At 35.6% G+C, this 25005-nt stretch overlaps 1 protein-coding gene across 2 annotated transcripts in view; it reads left to right on the top strand.

Moving 5' to 3' along the window:
- Positions 1-25005, top strand: part of kcnh5a (potassium voltage-gated channel, subfamily H (eag-related), member 5a) — a 121602-nt gene that overhangs the window by 9292 nt on the left and 87305 nt on the right. For both annotated transcript variants that reach the window (XM_083561935.1, XM_083561934.1), the window contains exons 3-8: positions 2017-2123; positions 3101-3229; positions 9200-9315; positions 9741-10133; positions 15220-15300; positions 18425-18854. In XM_083561935.1, the coding sequence (XP_083418061.1) occupies positions 2017-2123; positions 3101-3229; positions 9200-9315; positions 9741-10133; positions 15220-15300; positions 18425-18854 (1256 nt within the window). The remainder of the gene's footprint in view (positions 1-2016; positions 2124-3100; positions 3230-9199; positions 9316-9740; positions 10134-15219; positions 15301-18424; positions 18855-25005) is intronic.

The raw sequence follows: 25005 nt of genomic DNA, 5'->3' as shown, positions 1-25005 counted from the left end.
AATAAATAAATAAATAAATAAATAAATAAATAAATAAATAAATATATATATATATATATATATATATATATATATATATATATATATATATATATATATATATATATATATATATATATATATATATATATATATAGCTTTATCTCTGGTTTCTCTGTAGTGGACACACACTGGGATATCTTTCCATAAGATTTTAACAAAACATTTTCCTACGTTTTCCCATTTAATTTGATCAGACATGAATAATATTAAAATATCCCTTTCAGTCATTTCTTTTTGCATAAAAATACACGATTTGGCTTTATTCTCAGGGCTATTGTTATGGATTAATGATTTAATGAAGTTATGCCACAGCAATGTTAATGTTTAGGGCTCTAACACCGAATTCAGCTGAAATTCTAAATTTAGGTTTATATTAATGCATGATATCAACTTTATTATTTCTATCTTAAATAGAGACTTGTATGGCAGATCCTGGACATGAATTTTTTTTTTTTTAAGTATGTCATTGTTAATATGTGAGTAGAAAATAAATTAGTTTTTTTTAGAAGTTGTCTCAAATGTTAGTGCTTTGCAACAGTTAGAAGTAAAGATATTTTGTACTGATATGACAAACTGCATTTTTTTTCTTATTAACCTCAAGAGAGGGAGAAAAAGAAAGACTGTGAGGGGACAATTATTTGTAACTGCAATAGTAAGTGCTAAAAAATATAAGGTATACACTTTTTCATTAGTGTTGCTGTGGTATAAAAAAATAATTATTATTTGGTATGTGCTGCTTTTGGAAAATAATTAGTTGTAATGGCTCACAAACCCAGCATCACCACACCCTGTCGTTTTTTTTTTTTTATTATTTTTTTTTATTGCACATCTTGTAGAGTCTGATACCTTATGTAATCAACACAGAATCAAAAACTGTTTATTGTTGTGATATAAAACACAAAAATAATGAGGCAGTGAAAAATACTAATAAATTAGCCATAAATTGATGAAAATTACCTTACATGATTATAATTAATATACATCCTCAAGGTTAAAGAAATATCTATTTCAACCAAATTTAAAAACTAGCTATTAAACTAGCTTTCCTAATGTTTTTAGAAACACTCATGAGTTAAAACTGATCTATCTTTGGTTTATTTCTCTGAAGAAAAATCTCTATATAGATCCCCTTTAGAAAGCCATCCAAGCAATACCTGAAGAAACCTTTTTCCCTTGAATCCTTTGATACTGCAGTCAGTTAGTTATTATAGTAGTGGCTTGGTTTCATTACTCAGTATTGCCGGCAATGAGAAAGTTCTTTTTATATGATCATAAAACAAAGCACAACTTGTAAATACAGAAGTTACAAGCACCTGTGTAAATGAAATGAGTGAACTTGCCTTACCGATTTATTACTCGATTTATTGAGTACCAATGTCAAAATACGCATTTAAAGCATGCTGATTCAGCCTCGTCCACGAGGGTTTCAGCAGAGACCCTTTGACTGTCATTTAGTTCAACGCTAGGCTAAAATCCAATATCTTAAAATGAGCCCATTAAGAGGCTTAGGTGGGTTTAAGAATTAAAAGTGAGATCTGTGTGTTATGCCCATACTGGCTTGTGTGCGTGTTTATTCAGCCCCTTATTTGATAAAGACAAACAGTGGAACTGTGGGATCATTCAGCCAGTGTCATCACCCACCATACTTAACACACACCCACACACACTAAATTAATTGACATTGACAGACAAATAGTTTGTTGAGTGGCTGTTTGTGTGTTTGTGCTATGCAGCTGTGTTCACTCATCTAACTCTCTCTCTCTCTCTCTCTCTCTCTCTCTCTCTCTCTCTCTCTCTCTCTCTCTCTCTCTCTCTTTTTTCCCTGTTTGTACCTTAACCACCCCTCTCTACCCCTCCCACCCAAATCCTCCATCCTCCTTTCTCTTTTTCACCCGCATCTCTCTCTCTCTCTCTCTCTCTCTCTCTCTCTCTCTCTCTCTCTCTCTCTCTCTCGCCTTACTTCACCTCTGGCAGTTTTATGTACGGTGAACTGACAGACAAGAAGACAATAGAAAAAGTCAGACAGACTTTTGACAACTATGAGTCCAATTGCTTTGAAGTTCTGCTCTATAAGAAGAACAGTAAGTATAACAGGACTTCATACAGGCAATCATTGTGTTTAAGGCTTTTAGCCGGCTGTAGAGTGTACAGCGTTAACAAGCACATACGATTTTGAAGCACTTTAGAGCACAAACCGTTGTTTATTTATTATGTACTTTAGCAGTTAGAGAAAGAGCTTTCTGCGTTCTAAATTCAGTCTTGCGCTGGCAGACATAAGCAAAAAAGTAATGATGATTAAATTTAAATTGATCAGCATACTGAGCACTGTAATAAAATGCAAGGGCTGTTAGGAAAAAGGAGCCTCTCCAAAACATTGAATATTTGCAAGAAATAAAAAGAATCCATTCACGTGAGTACCAATAAAAGCAAGAGCTAAACTGAGTTGTCTTGAGTGGCTGGAATTATTGTGCAGAACCTTATTACTTAGACTCTTAGAAACTATTTCCCCAGTAATTGATGTGCAGTACTCATCCATTCACACCGGTAGATTTGTGCATTCTTCAAGGTTTAATCATTTCTCAATTAGCACTCAGGAGTATAGCTCAGAGAGTCTCCATAATCCTGACTCAGACGTTTCGCAATTATTCATTGTGGATTTTGTGTGTGATAAGGATGCTGTAGACAGTCAAGCCTACATAATGCTTTTAAAGACTGCATTTATCTTACACTTGCCATTTATCTGTGTAGGCATTTAGAATCAATAGTCCTAAAACACTTCCTAAAGTTAAGCCTGCCGAGATAATCTGTGGCTTAATGATCCTTTAGGCAACTACAGAGCAGATTTCACATATTAATAAGTCAACTGTTTCATGTTCCTGCACTCCATTTCTCATATCGCTATTTTCTGTATCTAACCCATAATACCATGCACCAATTTACATTTTCGGATTCCTACTACTTTTATTTTTATTCACTCTGGTCCTTGTACACCCTCTCATATCATATCATCTCATCTCAATTTCTTTATTTTCATACCTACTCTCTTTGGCCAAATCAGGAAGTCCGGTTTGGCTATACATGCAGGTGGCCCCGATCAGGAACGAAAACGATAAAGTGGTTTTGTTCCTCTGCACCTTCAAGGACATAACTGTCTTCAAACAACCCATTGAGGACGAGACCACCAAAGGTAAGACTATAGCAGACATGAGAAAAGACTCAAAATGCAATGTTTGATGTGAATTTTTGCCTGAAGGTTCTGTGCTAAGAAATAAAAAAGTACTACATTCAAGGGTTTAGTTAGAGATCTGTCAATTAGATATTACTGGGTTATTGCTTGGGTACCGGGTTCTTCACTTTCCATTTTCAGTAATATACTGTATATAACACAGTTCATACATACATTTATTGATTTCTATAACATTTCTATAAGATTTCTATATATATATAATAATTAGTCTGGTACTCATTCGACCAATGAAACAATGGTGGTATTGGCGTTTTCACAATGCACACGTAACGGCTGCAAATTCAGAAGTGTCTTAATAATTACAGAGTTCCATTTTAAAAGGAGATTCTGTGTGAAAGGGCCATTACGAGGTCAATTTGTTTCCGAGCTAATATGTGCAGTGTTGCGAAATGTAGCCTGTGTTAGCAGCATAGAGCAGGGGATGGAACGAGCTGTCACTTTGTGTTTAAGAAGACTGTCTTCTTCCAGCAGCACAGGAATGAGCACTGGAAAACTCCACTTGTGCATGTGATTGATGGGTGGTGTCAGATCTATCTATATTTTTTCCTTACTTTATGACCCCTCCCCCCATTTGATGGCTATGTTCCTTATCGGCTTGTGGCTCTGCTAAGTTTAAACACAACTCTGACATAATCCTGGCTTGCAGAATAACCTCCCAAAACCTACTTACACACACACACACACACACACACACACACACACACACACACACACACACACACACACACACACACACACACACACTAACGTTTGCAGTTTTTCGGAGTAGGCTAGGAGCTTCTGTCACATTGTTAGATTGGCAGAACGACAAGCAGGTGCAAGGTGTCAGCTGTGGAACTGAGGCAAATCACACCTGCTCCCTTCTCAAATAGAAATCCAGGGCTAAAGAGGATGAGGATTGTACCTGTTTTCCCATCTTCTTAAATCCACTTGCTGTGTGGTGCTTCTTTCCTTAGTATGTTTTACCTATTTGTCCAAAATGATCATGAAGAAATTTCTGTGTCATGAAAAAGTTCTCGAATCCAAAACCCTGTTGCATACATGGACCTGTTGAAAAAAAGAAAAGAAAAATAGGCACACTGCAAATACAGCTCCAGTTCTTAGTAAACATTACATTCTGTTAATAATTTAATTTGAGCATCATCTTTCTCATACAGACGTAATGTAAAAGTGAAAAATTACATGACTTTTTAATGTCAGCCATTATATCATATGCATAGTATAGTACAGACAGTGTGGTAACACAAAATATTTAAAGGTTTTTATGTGCGTACGTACATCTGCACGTGATAAGAGTATTTTGTACTATTTTCTTTTAGATTGTTTTTATTTTTAGAAAAGTTTAGATCACTACTTTTTAATGTGCAACATCTTTTTACTACGCATAATTTAAAAAAACATGGCTTTCCTTGCTACTTTAAAGTGAATACATAAATTGTGGTAAATGAGAGGCTTTCTCAAATCTACAAATGTATTCCCTCTTGTGAGAATAAGTGTACTCTCACTGTGTGTCTGTAATACAAAATGGAACTGTAAGATTCAAATTATGCATTCTTACCCAAATATATTCAACTTAATTATTACACGTTTGTTATAGGTTTTGAACTCACCTTGGACACTTTTTACAAGGTGGAAGGGTTGCATATATATTTAACTAGTGAACGGACAGGTAAATTGTGGTGTGTCAACATATGACACGACCACTGATTGACTGATCCCAAACACTGCCTCATTTGTCTGCCCAATTGATGCTTAGTAACCGATGATATCTCATGTGACCTCGGTCAAGCTTTCAGCACTTAAGCAGATGTGTCACCGTTTCCCATTGACATATTTTCAATTTGAAGCTTCTGAAGCTTCCTTTGAAAAATTATTTCTTGACATTCATATGTGATATTTGGGAGGAATTTTCACATTTTCCGATCCTATGTATATCAGTAAAACACATGAAAACAATTCCATATATTTCCTTTAGCTATATATATATATATATATATATATATATATATATATATATATATATATATATATATATATATATATATATATATATATATATATATATATATATATATATATATATATATAGTAGATAAGCTTTAAATTTTACTCCTTTTCAAAGGAAACCAAAAAGAAAAACTAGTCTGTCTAATATATTTGAGAACACACAATATAATCAAAGTATGTCTGTCAAATTACTTTTTAGTTGGTTTTACAAGTTGGATTTGGGATAAACTTAAAATGATAAGGAACAGACTCATAGGCACTAAACCTATACATTCTTTAATAAAACTTAATAACATTTAACAATTTCCATTGTTAAAAGATCTATACAAATAAACATTAATTGAACTGAATTGAATTCGACAAAAAAATTGTGTGTGGGTGTGTGTGTGTGTGTGTGTGTGTGTGTGTATGTGTGTGTGTGTGTGTGTGTGTGTGTGTGTGTGTGAAAACACAAGTATGTTTCTTCCACTAGTAAGTAGATGAAGTAAGAATGTTGTCACTCAAGTAATTGTTGAATAAGGAATCAATGCTGAACGTTAATTAACAAAGTAAATCAGTGGTTTTAATTTCAGGTTGTGTTTATGACTGCTGTATCCCACTATTGCTTTGTAGTAAACAAAATGTAGTGAAAAGGTTGGTCTGTCTTCTTACTACTAGTGCTATGTTAAAGATGCAGTGTGCTAAAGCTTCTATTACATGCTCATTATAAAGCTGCCATTGTAATTAGGAAGTTACGTAGTAAAGAGCTATTTTAGAAGCTGCATTCTATATCACTGTGAACTTTTTTCTGTACTTGCCCCTCGGTACGCAGGCTTAGATCTGTGTGTTGGTTTATGAAGCAAACTGAAGTCCCACTTGGATAACTTGCACAGCCACGATCAGGAGTGCATTTAGAGAAAGTTATAAAATATGCACCAGCTTTTCATAACTCTTGAACTGAATGCACACCGGTGTACAGTTTACTTCATGGTTATGGCTTTTAGACTGCAAAATACCTGTGTGCTTTTGTTAGGTAATATTAAAGTAATCTTTAAACCTTTTTGGCTACCAGATACGATCTGTTTGTAAAAAAATAAATAAAAATTCATCTCCTCTTTTCTTTCTTTTTTTTTATGTGATGGTGTAGCCTTATATTGTTTTCAACATTGTTTTTTAATCTACACTCCATACCTTATAATGACAAAGCAAAAACTAGATTTGTGATAATTTTGCAGTCATTCACAAGAAAAAAAAAAGAGTCCACCTGTGACAAATTCAACTTACTGGACACACACACACACACACACACACACACACACACACACACACACACACACACACACACACACACACACACACACACACACACACACACACACACACACACACACACACATTGTTGAATTTGTCACAGGTGGACTCTTTTTCCCCCAACAGCTGGAAATGCATATTAGCATATCTGAGTAAAAGAACAAGTCATGGGGTCAAAGTCAAAAGAGATCAGAATTATGTCTAGGTACAAATCTAAGGAAAGCTACACATTTTTGCTGCACGACTGAAGTGCACAGTTGGCTCTATAATTCTATAGAATTCATTCTATAATGGAGTAAGTTTGGAACAACCAGGATACTTCTTAGAGCTGGCTGCCTGGACAAACTAAACAATATGATTGCGTGGGCTTGTGTGTATCTGAACCTCAGAATCAATTACCATTGGCTATTGGGAGCTGTGCAATATCAAAATGACCTCAAATGTGGAAATAATATGAAATCTTGACAGAAGAGGCTGCTCCACAAAACAACAACCGTGACCACTTATGAAGTTAAGCAGTGAGATGGAGAGAAATTTAGAAGCAGAAAACCCAGAGGCAACAGAGAAGCCAGATAGACATTGTTGTCTCTCCCACTCATTTTCAATCCATGTCCTTTTCTATCTCCAACTCTGTCACTATTTGTTATGATTCCTGCTGACCCTGTGCTGAGCAGGCTCACTTTAACCCAGGCAAAGAAAGCTAAGCTCAACCTAAATGGAATAGCAATTCCCTAGTGGGAACTCCAATCTCCTAATCATCTTGCCTTCAAAAAGCGCTGGGTAGTTTGGACAATTGTTTCTTTCTTTTTTTGCATCCTATTTTTATCCCACTGCTGTCATCTATACCTTCTTCATTTACTTATTTACTTTCCTCCTTCCTATTAGTTGCCTGGTTTTGTTAAATCTTTCAAGTCTCTTGTGGAAATACTTATACCTTAATTCATATTCATCTTCTTTAGATTACTCAAAAATAATGGCCAGATGCTACAATGCTTAGTGCCCGCCTGGCTCGCTTTTCGACTATGCAATACGGCTATTTTATTGGTTTGAATGTTTTGCAGGAACGGCTTGTGCCAATCATTATTTAGGGTTGATTTCCCTTTAGTTATACAATGTTGAGCTTATGTAGCATGTGATTGTGCAGTGAGTAAGCCCCTGTGTACTATTGTTCTAAAATGCATGAAATGGTCACAAGAGGTCTGCTCCACTCTGCGCTGCTTTTCCCATAGATGTTGTTTTTGCTCATTTACGAGATGTGTCTTAAATTGTTGAACAGTAGCAGATTGCTGATGTTCCTTCAATCTGCTTTTAGAGTTTGACACTAAATCTCAGCCTCTTTAGAGACTAAGCAAAGTCAATCTATTCTACTGCAATTTCAAACTAAAGAAACATGTGGCTGAGCACCAGTTCTAAGATTTTTTTTGGTCCTAAGTGATTTTCAACAAAAGAACATTTTACTAATGAAATGTTAATGATGAGGTGCTTGCTTTAAACCTTGTCCCTCGCTTGCTTTCTTGCTTCATGCTTTTATGTGGTCCTGTGCTGCAGTGCTTCCATTTCGAAGTCGCAATTTAATGTTATGGCCTTAGAAGAAAACAGGGCTGTGTCTGGTAGTCTGTTCCTTTGAGGAGAAAAAAACTTCAGCACATAATAAATGGTATTTTGGAATATAGTAAAGACTGAGATTTGGAAACAAGACAAAGGAAGAGAGCACTAGATCCCCTATCAGAGGTTCACCGCTGAAAACAGGAAAGGTATTCAGAAAGACTGCAGTCCTGGGAAATAAGTTAGGTTTAATTATTTTCAGCCGAAGGCCTTCATGCTCTCAGCCCCGATTTGCTAATGGTTTCTTTGTGTAAAAACCTCAACAGACGTGATACTAACAGGGTCTATGGAGACTTGCATATTTTATACGGCAAAATAGCATGTGTTTTGCCTGTTTAACTTTATGAATATTTATGAATTAATTTGGCGTGTTTGAATGCTACAAATTACTACTAATGAAGGGCAGGGGCTGAATTTTCAAAAGCTGTTTTCCAACAGTTAAACACTAAAGAAATATAATTTTACCAAGTCGTAATAGTAAGAGAATGTATGTTTAATATGCCTAATTGCAATAAACCATAATAAAATTACCAAAAAATTATGACTTAATATTAACATTGCTTTCACATATTCTCCAGATATTTGCACATTCAATGCTGAAAACATTTAAAAAGATAATTTGATGGGAATTTTTCCTTCCCATTTATTTTAATAACATAATGCATAAAGTGCAATCTGTATTTTATGTTTTAATGTTTCTTGCTGCCTGTATCTGGTGTTATACTTCAGTTTTAACTTCAGTTTACTGTGTCTTTAATATTTAAGCATTTGCATGAGACAGCAATCACACAACAGATTTTTTAAAAATCACCTACAACCACAGTCACAATCACTTACAACACAAAATATATTAAAATTTACATTTCACCAATAATGAATTTGTGTCTGAGTAGATCATGGCCTCCATATATGTATAAAAGTTTGCGTTTTATGCATGCAGAAGGATTATATTAAAAAAAAGATTTTCTGGTTGTTTATTTTCTTTCTGGCTGGATCTTTCTGTGGTAGGATGGACCAAATTTGCAAGACTAACCAGAGCACTGACCAACAGCCGTGGCACAATCCAGCAACTCACACCATTAAACAAAACTGAAGTGAGCCATAAGCACTCTCGACTGGCCGAGGTGAGTATCTCTCACTCTGTGTCTCGCTCTTTATCGGATCCAGACCAGAAAGGTCAACCTCCTACACTGGACAGCAAAATCACTGATGAGTCACCTTCTTTAAAGGTCTATGCCTTTTGCACACACTATTTTTTCACTTCATTACCATACTCAGGCTAAAGAAAGCCAAATACACATCTTTCAAAGATTTGATATATGTAGTGTTTCATGAAGAGACTTTATGTCCCTGTACTCCTGCTGTGTTATTTCCCAGGGTACCGGTAAAATAGAAAGCTAAAGTCAAGTGGTATAGTAATGATTCTAAAGAGACTCATAGCTGGAGAACAGATCCTATTTTATATAAAAACTACACATTTTAACCCTGTTACTCACATCAGCCATGATCTTACACTTTGGTTCATGAGTGCCTCTTTTTCTCCATCCAGGCTCTTCAGTTAGGCTCAGACATCCTCCCGCAATACAAGCAAGAGGCTCCTAAAACTCCCCCTCATATCATCCTGCACTACTGCACCTTCAAGACCACATGGGACTGGGTCATCCTTATCCTCACTTTCTATACTGCCATCATGGTGCCATATAACGTCTCTTTTAAGACCAAACAGAACAACCTGGCCTGGCTGGTGGTGGACAGTGTGGTGGATGTCATTTTCCTAGTGGATATTGTGCTTAACTTTCACACCACCTTTGTGGGGCCTGGTGGAGAGGTCATATCAGATCCTAAACTCATACGCATGAACTACCTGAAAACCTGGTTTGTCATAGACCTGCTCTCCTGCCTGCCATATGACATCATCAATGCGTTTGAGAATGTTGATGAGGTAAGACTTCATAACACTGTGCATGTACTTGTCTAAATATTCTCAAGTCAGACTTTTAGCTTTTGATAAATAGTCTGGGCATTTAAAAATCACATTTTACTATATTTGGCTAGAGGCCAGATTGATTAAAATTCTAATCAGTGGCTGGCCTATTTATGTAACAATAATAATTTGTAGTGCTGTATTAATATAGTTACATACTGTAATTCTAAGTAAGAATCTCAGCTGATAAATTAGTAACTGCTCCTGGGTGTCAATAAAAGCTGGAAGATTACACTTATTGGATAAATCATCAATTGAATTGAGATTTTGTTCCCACATATTTGACTTAACATCCTTCAGAGCCAACCAAACCATCGCAAATGTCTTATATGACATGCTGGCTGTATGTTTTACTCACTGTCCTAGAAAAAAAACTATATAATTATTTATTAGTGTTAGTTTGTAAATATTTTTTAGTCCAGCCTTGTTACATATATGTATAAATCTCACATTGTTTTGTTGTATTTGGGAGTGTGTAAAAATAGAAGATTGTGGAGCTTGTGCCCAGCTAGGTATTAAGTAAATTTTACATGGAAGACTATAGTGAAAGGCAAAAGCATGCAGTATTTTTGTAACCTGATCTAAGTATTTCATGTGTAAAAAAAAAAGTAGTAGTTTAATAAAAACAAATGTATTTCATTTTTCTATATTTCCATCATGTTCATACTGGTGAATGGACACATTTAAATAATTGTATCATCCGTTCATTTATTCATTCATTCATTCATTCATTAAAAAAAAAAAAAATTATGATATGTTTGTTGAAAAACAACATACATACTGTATAGTGGCCTCTTGCATGCTTCTTGTGAAAATCTAAAACTTCTAAACATCTAAGCAACACAGTCTATATGCAAGATATATGTGGAAACTTTAAAAATGTGTGCATGATATCCGCAAACTCAAATCTCCATTTGATCTCTTTATATTCAAGGAGAACTGTACATTAAATAGAGTTATCCTGACAGTGGCTGAAGGCAAATTGTTACCTGATTTACATTAGATAAACTTATAACCAACAATTTTGATATAGGCCTTAAATTATTTACTAAAAAAAAAGTTATTATTGAATAAATGTATTAAAAATTAATTAATGAATAAGCTGAACACTGAAACAGAATGACTGACTGATATGACAGAAAGCACCAAAAAATAACTCAAGTAAAAGTTAATAACAGGTATCGTTTCTCTGATCCACCTGTGGCTTAAAAAAAGCCTTATACCCTATAAGGACTGATTATGTACTAACCATTTTCATTATCAGTGTCTAGAACTTAGAAAACAGCTACAGGTTATGTAAATGAAAGGTTATGTAAAGCTATGAAGCGTCAGTAAAAAAAAAAAATGCAATAAATGAAAATCACACTAGGCACAATTCCAGAGTTCATGCATGCCTAGTGCATTTATATACAACTCTGACAGTGAGCTACTGTGGGTCACCTGGAGCAAAATACAGTGTGATTCTTGGTTCTCATTATTATTCCTTTCACTAAGCTATAAATACACACAATGTTATACATAGATAATGCAAACTTTACATCTTCCTCCCAGTCTGCATCATTTTCGCGGTCGCCTTGGTAACAGGCGTCATCTCCCATCATGCTGATGCCATCAGTGTACATACAGCTCAGCAACAAGATGAACGCAATAAAGCCAACAAATTGCAGTGCACTGGTTTGCAATAAAGAGCTTTGTCGCTGTGGCATCTGGGGCTCTGTCTGCATGACTTAATCAATCTGATGTGCTTAAAGTGCAATAGACTCTGACACAATGACTGGCATGCAGTAACGTGTACAAAGTCAGGCTGTTCACAGCTATCTCTGGATCTCTAGTGCTTGGCTGAAGGCTACAGGTGCAGGAAAAGCCAGACAAATATAACAATTTATCATTCTATTATTTTGACATTGCAGCAAAATACTTCGGGGTGCATATCTAGCATCCAGTAACATGACAATGGTTAAATCATTTTGTCACATTTTCCTTAAGAGATTGAACACATTTTTGTCTGGGAACAGAGCAAAGAAATGCAGGTTCTACGACAAAGTGCAAAATTTTACCAGACACTCTCATTAGAGTCAATGACTGTTTGCATTTCTTACTTTGTAACAACTTATTTTATTTGTTAGTCTTTTTTTTTTTTTTTTTCCACTAACAACAATTTTTCTGCAAATGTCATTCATTGTTGGGCACGTTGTAATTTATTTTTTGTATGTAACTTCATTGAGTTAGGGAATAGTCATCCTATAATTTATAGTAGAAAATATAAAGTTAAAATACACACCCTTGGAAAAACATGTTAGAAACTTGCTGATTAAAAGGTTTCAGCTTATTTACAATATATTCATATGTGTTACAAACTGTATATCTCAAAAATGCATTATACTTATAATTCAACTTCCTGTAGCACTGCTACCTAACAACTATAGGGCCCAGGATTTGATCCTGAACTAGGGTTTGACTCCATGTGGTTTTTCACACATTCTCCATTTGTTCATGCAAGTTTCCGTTAAATTTCCCCCTGGTGTGAATGAGTGTGTATACAGGGTGCCTTTTGATGGCTGGCACCATCCAAGGTGAATTTTCCTGCTTTGTGCCAGGTGTTACGGGAAACAGTCTCACCAGCAGAAAAGTGTTTGACCATTTTCTGAAATAATTCAACTCAGACTGTCTGTTTTATAGTAGAAGATGTTCTCTCTTCTAAATCTAGATTATGTATATAGAACATTCTGCACAGAATTCCCTTAATGCACCAAATGAAAGCACAAATTTTTTGACTTAATTTGACATTTCAGACTGTGAATGGTGAATTTAGTCCAATAATGTATATCTATATTATTATACTAACATAGTTCATTTTAAAATAAATTGATTAATTGACAATCTATAATCAAAAAATGTAATAAATTAATGCTTTACCTGTATTTTCTTTGTTATTATTTTAAGATTTATAAACTACATGTTATACAATTCAGTCCACTACATTTTGCATGCATTTGAGGTTGAACAACTTTTTAACTAATAGACTTGTAATTGAAAAAAATAGTCAACTAATCATAATTGTAATACTAAAAGAAAAAAAAATTCTGATTTAAAACATCACTATTTTTAGGTTGTTTAATTTGTTCATCAGCAAAAAAGCACTGAAACTATGCTTTAATTAACAGCTATTGCATTTGTAACAGAGGCTACAAATTAAATTTCCAGGTTTTATTGCTTTTTAGGCTATACTGTTAATAAAGAAAAGAAAATTAACAGTACAAAAAAATAACATTGTGTATCATCATGACATTATTTAATCATTATTTTAGAAAATGCAATGTCTACATTTGCATTTGGAGGGGTTTTTCATCCATTTTCAACTACAAATGAGTCTGAAACAGAATCTTTGAGCTGTGTGCTACCTGCGACTCTGAAAGCTAAATATATTTTAACAGTTTGGGTCACAACGGAATTCACTATGCTACAGGCCAAAGGTTTTAGTTAGTTTTAAATTACAACAAAAATAACCGTGAGAGGAATTCCTTCCGGAGTCTCATACACACTTCTCCACTTCATGCAATGTGATATCAGAGTGTTAATAGTATACTAATCAAAAACAAAAAAAAAACATTTTCCCAGCACTGTCTTGCACTGGTGACAGTAGAATTGGCAAATTTTAAAACTGAAAAAGTACAATTAACCTACATTCTTTACTTAACTCACCCAGGATTAGTGAATTTATTAGGTGACTAGACTTTGGACTAATGACTGATCTTTCCCATGGTGTCCATATGAAAGGAAAGACATGGCCAAGAGCAGGATAAAGAGAATGTAAGAGTGAGACAGCTAATATGTTAGAAATTGTTTGAAATTAAATGGAGTACCCTGCAGAAATATGCGTAAAGCTTTCAAAAGATTTTGACTATAAAACACGGAGACTCGTGGAAGTGAGTGTATCTTTGTTTATTGAAACCTGAATCAAATGATTTGGATATGCTGTGACTACAACACATGCTATAAAAATGTCACATCCTGGTTCGCCGCTTGTGACCCCGCTGCATTGTGTTCCCTCGGTTTATAACGAGTTGTCAGCTTCATCAGCACACTTGTTGAGTTGACAGGTGTTATGTGCAGCCACCGTGTGTTGCAATGACAGACCCACATTATGCTCATTCCACACTAGCCCTTTCTCATAACCTGCCCAATCTGTTGCTGATGAATATAGAAAGGTCATGTCATGCACATGTGAACACTGACTATATGCATGTTAAAACAGACTCTGGGCTGGTTGCACAACACATAGCTTATGTCATCTTCCTGGCATGCAGCTGTCAGATCCTTGCCTGAAATTGTCTTCTATTCTCTTCTCCAATGCACTACATTTCTGGCTATCCAAACATTCCTAGAAACTGCCTGAGGTTATTTTAATGATGTATTAATCATTTCCACTGCTCCCATTTTAACTGTTTCTTTTTGTTCACTGATTTGTGTTATTACATCTGGAGCATCAGATACTTTCTAACATCCTCTCATGGTCACTCAATAAAATCCTACATATCAGGACAGATTGAATAAATTCTTCCTGTAGTAAGATTTAATTTTCTCCAACAAACACAAAGCTACCTGGAACCTCTGTGACCAGGTGGGATTAATCTGAGATGTGTTAGAGTCTGAAGTTCTTTATACTGGCTACATTTGTGAGAATATGCATTTTTGAAGGATGTGCTGAGTTCATCGGTACAGGAGCTAAAGAAATCCTCTACTTTTCATAGTCCTTAGTATAAAATTACTCTTTGTTATAGTAGAAGATGTTGGATTAGACATTATTTGGACACATTGGGACACAATATGGCTTTTCCTCTTAGGACTACAATAATCAATGTTTAAAGTTGAAAACTTGTGACCTCAATTTATTTATTTTTCTTTCTGAAGCAAAATATTCTGTTACAATGTTCTAACTTTATTTATATGCAAGTATCCCATATATGCAGGCTAACTAACCACATTTTGCTTGTTTGATTTCTCTGACCTTCAGTAATGCTTTTCATTATTTCGATTATTTCAGGACTCCATCTCTGACTCCTCTGCAGTGGGCCACATACCATCAGCACGGAACGGCACACGCACAGAAGATTCTTTGCTGCCGGTAATTCACTCTTCTCTCCTTGTTGTTATTGTCGTGGTTGTCTCACCATTTCTTTCCACCACCTCCCTGCAGCGTGCAACTTTCTCTATGCTTCGGCTTATTGAGTATGGAGGCATTTAATGGTATTGTAATTTTATGCTAATGATGTTTTGAACAATTCACCCATGTGTTTGTTTGTCTAAAGTGATTTTATATGCGAGGCAATCCAAATTAGCCTGCCGCATTAAAACTGTGCTCTCTAAGAGTCACTGCAGGCACCTGCACTAACACACACACACACACACACACACACACACACACACACACACACACACACACACACACACACACACACACACACACACACACACACACACACTAGAGCTATTACTGAAGCAGTGTGACCTGTTCTTGTTTGGCACAAGCTTCATTATTGCAGAACTGTGGTTGGTTGGTTGCTTGGTTGGATGTCATATGTGGTGAATATGGTTGAATGTCAGATTTAGTTTTTTATTAAAACCAAATATCCTAATAATTGAACATAACAAATTTGTGTGTTTGCTTTGTATGTGAGAAGGTTAAATATGGTTACCACAGTATGTAAATGTTTAGTCCATTTTTCTGGAATCTTATTAAGTAATAATAGCTGTTAAAACATGATTCTACATAGAGCATCTAAACTATTTAAAGTAGGGAACTCTGGGAGTCCATGGAGTATAGCAAAGGGTCCATGAATGTATTTAAATTACGTTTTTCTTTTTAATTACTTTATTACTTTAATTATTTCTTTTTTAGTGTATTCGACTTTTCACTGTATAGATTTAAACTTTAACTACAATATGCTTAAAACAACCTGGCCTATAAATAAGATCATCTGGACCTTTTAGAGTCTGTTGGTTGAGGAATAAAACGTGTCATGGCTCCGAAATATTACCTTGTGATTTGTTACAAACATAAATTACAAGTCAATATTTTATCAATACTTTTAACAAGTTGTAACAAACAGGTATTGCACATTTTTTCAAAATATTTCTCAACACAACATAATGAGCAATAATCACCAATACCCTTATCCTTTTGTCATCATGATAGCACAAATACAAACCAATTCTGTACAAACCCCCTCACAGTTTTTCTATTCCAGTTCTCCAGGCTTAAATCAGATCTATCTAAATCAGCTTCCTTACTGGGAAAAAAATAACATTGTTGCAGTTTGTAAATGCTAAGCATGCACAAATGTAAATCAGATCTCTGAATGATAAATTACTAGGCAAAGTTCCCACTTCCATTAGAAGATTCATAGGATGAATAGCATGCACACGATGATTGGCTAGCAGAATCAATGACTGTCATGTGCTAACAAAAAAAAAAAAACCTCTACACACAACCTGTTTTTATTTTTACTCCCTGGAAAAGACTGGGAAAGTTGCTACTTTTGCATGTTTGAGAATTTGCCCTCATGATTATGTGACAGCTAGAACAAAAAAGCATCGGACTATGGTAGCGTTAATGCTAATTAAAAATGTGAGGTGCATACTGGGGCAGCTATTTATAAATAGTTCCAGGTTGACAGTCTGCCACTTGCTAATGCTAATGAAGATGCATCAATTAGCGTAGCTGCTGCTAGGTCAGTGGTTTCCCCTGTTATCCCAATAAATCTTGTCAGGTACATGAAACCCAGTATTACAGGAAATGCAGGGATTATGTTTTATTAGCTGGAAACCATTACGCTGTCAGCGTTTAGTCTTTTAGAGTAGGCAAAAAATTTGAGCAAAAATTTGAGCAAAACATTTGATTGAAATACATCGTCATAATACGGCTTCATTTAAACCTCTTATTTACACTTGGGGGAGGTTGGCAAGTGATTTTTAGTTTTTGTTTTGTCTAAGGATTTGTTGTTTTAGTCTGTGTGGGTGTACCTGCTTTTTTTCTGCAAAAAAGTTTTAAACCTTTCCTTTTGCAACATGTTGGTTACCTACAATAGTCCAGTTGCTGGTTATTATTTCAGTTTCAGTTTTCAGACTATTGTACAGAATATACAATGTTTGCCTGAGCTTGACTGAGAGAAATTCTGTTCATTTTTACTGAAGCAAGCATATATAAAAAAAACCTGAATCAATTATGCAGAACTCTCACACACATCAAGTAAAATTCCAATCAAAAACTGTCATAGTAACAGTGAATAAATGCTGTAAAAAAAATGCATAAATGACTACAAATCAGTATGTAGTTATGAGGATTTCTGGAGTAACAGCATCGAGTGGGTATTATAATAAAGCCATGCTGTGCACGAGATGCATTGTTAAATTTAGACTACTAAGAATTGTTTCAGGTCGGTGGCTACTCTCTGACATTTCAACTTTATGATGATCCTCCTGTTTCCTCCTACATGAAGGAGAAATAGAGACTTTGATGTGACTGGAGAAGGGGAAGTGCTGCTGTCTATTACAACCTCTGCTCTCCTTCTTCTCTGGGTTGAAAACACATTTAGATCAAAGTAACTATAGGCAAAAGATGGTTAAACTTTTGCTAAAACTAAAAATATTCATGGATAAAATATCTAGAAGACACTATAGCTGCATAAAATGCCCCAAATCCAAAAGGTTCTCACAATATAAAATGTCTTCTGGGTGGTTTGTATGGACCTTATAAATTGTGGAGACTGCTGTAGCTTATAGCTTTGTTCAATCTTTGTATGAGAGGCATTCAAGTCAAACCAGGACATTTAATTTTATGTATGAAAATTAAAGCTAGCATAACTGTACTATACGCAGTAGCATGTGGCTGGTGTGTCCTTTTACTGCTAGTCTGCGCACATGTCGCTGGCCAGTCCAGAGACCGTTAATCAATGATGAATGAAACAGGCTATAGCTATAATGCCTGCAAAGAATCGGCACAGAAAGCTTGAACCATCCTAAGATATATCTTAGGATGGTTCAAGCTTTCTGTGCCGATTCTTTCCAGGCATTATAAGTGTATAAATGTAGCAGGGAAATCGGTCGAAAAATAAATGCAGTTTCCACTCCTTGAAATTTGTTCTTTTATTTTAAAAGTCCTGGTTTGACTTGAACGTCTCTTGTAGTTACACAATACACATTTCACCATTGTGTAAAAAATCTGTAATTTTGCTGTTTGTACCTTACAGGGTCTCAGCAGCCTTTTCAGCTCACTCAAAGTGGTACGTTTGTTGCGTCTGGGCCGAGTGGCTCGTAAGCTGGACCATTATCTGGAGTATGGCGCTGCTGTTCTGGTTCTCCTTGTCTGCGTATTTGGCTTGGTGGCTCATTGGTTGGCCTGTATCTGGTACAGCATCGGTGATTACGAGGTCATTGATGAAGTCACAAACACCATTAAAACAGACAGCTGGCTCTATCAGCTAGCAGTCAGTATCGGTACACCATATCGGTATAATTCCAGTGGATCAGGTCAGTGGGAAGGAGGACCCAGTAAGGACACCCTCTACATATCATCACTCTACTTCACAATGACCAGCCTGACTACTATTGGGTTCGGCAACATCGCTCCTACTACGGATGGCGAGAAAATCTTCTCTGTGGCCATGATGATGGTGGGCTGTAAGTATTCTTCAGTGCTTTCCTTTACTTTTGGAGTTCTTTCCGTTACTGTTGGCATAGGGAGGAATTTCTTAATATGATTGTTATAAACCAATAATGTCTTGGTTATTACTTTATTGAATAAACTTATAGATCAACATCAAAATAAAGTTGCACCTATGCAGACTTAAATTAAATGAAAAAACAAACCCCTCTTATCTACATTGAATAGGCAAATCATTATTCAACATATTTAAATGCTTCTTGAGCTCCCCCTGTGCTGTTGAACTATAAATATAGCAATACAATATTATATGACTTGAATTTGAAAAAGTTGAACTGTGGTTTATTGTAAGATGATTGATATTACCATGGTCCGTCTGAATACTTGATTCTGATTGTATGAAATGTCTTCCTTCAGATTGGTTCAAACTGACATTAAAGTGTCAATGTTGGAAATGTCTATGGTACTGTATAAGTGAGAGAATAAAAGTCAAGGTGTGTGTCATATAATATTAATACTCCTCACAGAGGCAACCACCCTCTGCATAATGTCGGGTGGGTCTTTGCCTCTATACTTTGATTTAAAATCATGTAACACATCTAGCTGTGGATTATCCCTTACTTCGAATGCAGTAGTATGAGGAAGTTGAATTAGCTGTCAGTGATTAGCTATTAGATAAATCTATATGCATTAATCCTAGCTCTACAAATATTGATTTAATGGATAACAAGAAAAATGATCAGATAAGATAAACAAAAACAAAAAAAACAATGAACCATCCATGATTCTAAGAGCTCACACACACTTTGATTTGAGAATTCCAACAGTGTCTTTCTTTTTGTTTGTTTTCTGTTTTTTCCTTAGAGTCATTCTTATTCTATGTCTACAGGGGTGGATGATAAGGATTTTGTGTGCATGTGGGGTTCTGTGTGGAAAAGCAACAACACTAAACTTGAGTGATGTAATAAAAGATGCTTCCTCAGTGACCACCTTCACACTAATAAAAATAACCAGCTTTTAATTAATTATAGTACTGTTGGATATTTTGGTTAACTAAAGCTGCACTGCAATTCAATGCAACAAGGAAAGAAGAAGTGTGTGTGAGCTGAGTAAAAAGAAGTGTGATGCTCTGTGCTCCAGGCAGCCTCGAGGTTTCTTCATAGACAATGGACGCTTCCATCCATGGATGCATCTGTTATGCCAAGTCATTTATTTATTTAAAAACCGAGGTTTTACAGGAAATACAGTTGCCAATACCAAACTATAATTAATAGAAAGGACAGATAAATGTCTAAGAGAATTGCATATACATTACATGTGGTCACAGTTTGTTACAGATGTTTTCCATACACCCCTTTGTGTTATGACAGAACACATACATATGTTGTGCCAATTCCCACACTTACAATGGACTTATGGAAATCACCTGAAAAAAGTACTAGCTGGTAGTCAGGGATGGGCAGTATTTATGATAAATGCATGTCAAATACGTATTTCAAATATAAAATAGTATTTTGTCATTTGTATTTGATAGGGTTGGTAAAAATGGCTTCCTATTTTGTATTAAAAAAATTAGTGTTTTATATTTTTTATAGTCTTAAAATACTGTAAAATTATTTCTGAGTAGTCTACATGATGACATCATAAAAATGCAGCCTCTGATTTATATTTACGATTAACCATAAAATGAATAATTATTTAGATTGAGTAAACTAGTTGCTATGAATACAGGTGCCATCACTTGTAACTAAGTAACTAAATTAGGATAAAATTATGAGTCATTCGCAAACTGTTAAATATTAAACTGTTATGAATATTTGATCTGTTCACTGGTCAATATGTCTGTTCATATGTCAGCTTTATTGCATGACTCGGCCAGAGAAAAGTTGTTGCTATCAAACATTGTTTACTTAATCAGCTGAGTCAATGTAATGGTAAAGGAACAGATCAAATAGGCCAATTGATGGCTCCCTTGTAAAAGTATTTTTTAGTATTTAAGAAAACCCAAAACTACAGTAGTTTATTTGGTACATGGTGTGGCTACTGTATATTGTAGTTTATTTTGATACACGCCATTAATGTATTTGATATTTAATTTTAAAATGTCTTTATGTATCTTTGCCCTAGGTCTAAAATCTAAACTGCTACTGGCATGCTACATTTTGACAACAGCTTGCTATAGTTTAATGAGCTTTGTTCTAGGCTTTGCTGAGTGACTAAACAATGAAATCCTCTGAAATTTGGATAGTCAGAGGATTGGCAGTAAGCCATTATAGCACATTGTTCTACAAGTCTGCATAATTTTTTCTCAACCTGTTCAGATGATAATAATAATAATAATAATAATAATAATAATAATAATAATAATAATAATAATAATAATTATTATTATTATTATTATTATTATTGTCTTCTTTTTGGGAAGAACTTCCTTTATATTCACCAGAATGATCTTTACCAAGTGTTTGACATCTTCCACTACCAGTATCATCATACCTGACACCATCTACTGTTCAATTCCTTGTGCAAAATTAATTCTGTCCTTTCCTCCTTCTATTGCATTTTTCATTTCCATTTAAGAAAATACTATTTGTTCTCTCCAACTGCCCTTTCTCTGCCCAAATGACTGTTTCTGATCTTTCAATCATCTCATTCCTAATCTTTCTCTCTCTCTCTCTCTCTCTCTCTCTCTCTCTCTCTCTCTCTCTCTCTCTCTCTCTCTCTCTCTCTCTCTCTCTCTCTCTCTCTCTATTTCAATTTTCAATCTCTCTCTGCCTCTTCATTCAACTCGCCTGTGCTGTCTCACCAAGTTAAGCTGTATATGAACTGATTGGGCTTGGCTGCACAGGTCTGCACCTTAACTGTGGTGATGAAAATGCTCATCAGGCCATTCACACCATCTCACTGTTTCTGCTGGCTCTTTTGGGAGCACCCTGTTGACTGAACAATCATAAGCACAGTGGGATATGACTGGCCCTGAGCTTTATTCCTGATTACTGTAAATGGGTACTACTGAAGTGATGGAAGGTGTAACAGAAGTCATTTCTTGTTTTATATGTTAGTCAGAGTCCGGTCGGTTTATCCAGTTAGTACATCGAATTGGGAGAGACAGATTTATGACTTTCATTGTCCAAGAATTGCCCAGGAGAGCATGCACGCTTTTTTGGTGCTTTTCCATTTCAGTCAATTTCTTGGTAGTGATCATAAATCAAAAGAAAGTATGGGCTTGTTAATTTGGTGCCCAACAGCGATGCATTTCCTGTTAGTCCTGTTAAGCATTGATCTGGCCAGAAGTCTAGGGCATAGCTTGGCTAATTACAGTTCCTGCCCCACCTCTCCTTATGGACTTGTTAACATCACCCACTACATTTCCAATAAGCCATGTCATGAAGCCCCGAGCCACCTCCTGTTCAAAAAGAGCTTTGTCTCATCTTTATGTCTGATGGACCAGAAGCAGGGAAATCAAGTAAGTAAATTGAGCTAAAAATATATGTACAGCATATTCCTTTCGAACAGGAGGTGGCTTGAGGCTTCATGACATGGCTTATTGGAAATGTAGTGGGTGATGTTAACATTGAGAAGATATACTAAAATGAGAAAATTTATATATATATATATATATATATATATATATATATATATATATATATATATATATATATATATATATATATATATATATATATAAAAAAGCATATGGACAATCAATGGACAATACTATTGAAATTAAACTTGGATATATTCAAGTCAATGTGCAGCTTGTATAGCAATGCAGATTTACTGTCCTATGAAAATAACTCAACATACTGCCATTATTGTCAAAATAGCTGGCAACAAAAGTGAGTTCACACCCTAAGTGATAACAGCTGTACGCCGTGTAACCATGCAAAGCCACATGTCCTATTCATCATGTTCATGTTTTTTTCTGCTTGACGGGACCAGAGAAATTTGTGTATCTTGGGAGCAGTTACAATGTGGTGCTTTGAGTGAAATTCTCTCATACTGACCAATGGATGTTCAACATAGAACTCTCTAAGGATTTAAGAATTAGAATTGTTGATCTCTTAAATGCCGGGGCTATAAGAAGATCAGTAACATCCTGAAACTGAGTTACAGTACATTGGCCAGGGTTATACAGAGGTTTTCCAAAATGCAAGGGTCGATCAAAGAAGTTGAGTCCTCGTGATGTGCAGCAGGTGCAGAAGCTGGCTTCAAAAAACATGCAGGAATTACTGGAACCATGTCCTGTGGATAAGATGAACTTGTTTGGCTCAGATGATGCCTAGCATGTGTGGCGATGTCCTGGTCAAGCATTATGTTTGTAGCATCCTGGTCTGGGGCTGCATGAGTGCTGCTGGTACTGGTGAGTTGCGGTTAAGTGAGGGAAACATGGATTCCAACATGTACTGTGACATTCTAATGCCCTCCAGTCAGAAACTCAGCTGAACGGCAGGTTTACAACCTAATAACAACCCCAAACACACCACTAAGATGACAGCTGCCTTGCTGAAGATGATGGAGTGGCCAAGTATGTCATATTGAGCATCTGTGGGGCATCCTCAAGCAGAAGGTGGAGAAGCACCATGTGTATTATATCGAGCAGCTTAGTGATGTCATTAAAGAAGATGTCTAAGATGGACACAGTTTTGACATGTTCACTTAGAGTATACTCACTTTTATTGCCAGCTATTTTGACAATAATGGTTGTATGATGAGTTATTTTTTTTGTTAGACAGTAAATCTATATTTCTATACAAGCTGGCCATTGGCTATTCTAAAATATATCCAAGTTTCTTTTCTATAGTAATGTCCCTTAAGAAAATACACAATTTTTTTTTTGCTGAAATGTGAGTTGTGCACTCACTTTTATGAGATACTGTATATATGAATTAGATTAGTCCAAGATGTGTGTAAGAATATGAACGATATGTAAAAACATAAGAGATATATACATTTACAATATATATATATATATATATATATATATATATATATATATATATATATATATATATATATATATATATATATATATATACAGTGAGGAAAATAAGTATTTGAACACCCTGCTATTTTGCAAGTTCTCCCACTTAGAAATCATGGAGGGGTCTGAAATTGTCATCGTAGGTGCATGTCCACTGTGAGAGACATAATCTAAAAACAAAAATCAAGAAATCACAATATATGATTTTTAAACTATTTATTTGTAGCAGAGCTACATAAAGCTGGCTCTGATCCTGTTGGTTCTGGTGCTAATGTTCCTTCTTGATGAAAAAAGTTAAAACTGGGATGTGAGGAGTCCCTGATGATGGTGTATGCTCTGCGCAAACATCTGCTGTGTTGAAGGTGCTCAATGGTGGCTAGTTATGTGCCAGTAATGCATTGGGTGGTTTTGTCCATCCTTTGCCAGGCTTTCCTTTTATATATTTTATATACAGCCGTACCACACTGCGATGAAGTTGGTTAGGATGCTTTCGATGATGTAGTGATAAAAGCTCATTAAAATCCCAGGGGAAAGATGAACTTTCTTTAATCCCCGAAAGAAGTATAGATGCTGCTGTGCCTTCTTAGTTGGAGCTTAAATATTCTGGTGCCAAGACAAATCCTCAGAGATATGGACTACCAAGAGCTTAGAGCTGGAGAACTTTTCTACTTTGGTTCCTTTGATGTAAACAGTGATGAACGTGATTAATGAATTTTGTTTCTATAGGGCTGTTAACAATAGACATTGAAGTAAAGCAAGCCAGAGGCAACAATAGCCACGTTTACATGTGCACTTTTTTGTCATTCCGATTGAAAGATTCGGTGGGCTGTTTAAATAAGACGTTATCTAATCCGATATGTTGTGTGCCTGTTTACACGCGCTTTAAATCGGAATGACTCTGTGAAATGGGCACATTAGCCTCTGTCCTGCTGGCCGCAACATGAAGTTCCATTTTTTCTTATTTCTTTTTCTATTTTTATGCAAAGTGTTGCTCTTAATAAAGCAACAGCACAAAATAAAGGGGAAGACTATTGCTGGAAGGTCTGAGAAAAAGACGTGTGCAGGAAGAAGAGTTTTTGGTGGCGGTGTGTCCATACAGAGCATCTCATCACCCCTTCCTCCTCCAAAAAAGCAAAAGCATGTGGATGAAGGTCCATAGTAAGGACTGGTGGGAACGGGTTGTA

The sequence above is a fragment of the Silurus aristotelis genome (assembly GCF_946808225.1).
Source record: "Silurus aristotelis genome assembly, chromosome: 15".
In the NCBI taxonomy this organism is placed as follows: Eukaryota; Metazoa; Chordata; class Actinopteri; order Siluriformes; family Siluridae; genus Silurus; species Silurus aristotelis.
The sequence above is the reverse complement of the archived record's forward strand: the minus strand, read 5'-3'. Positions and strand labels throughout refer to the sequence as shown.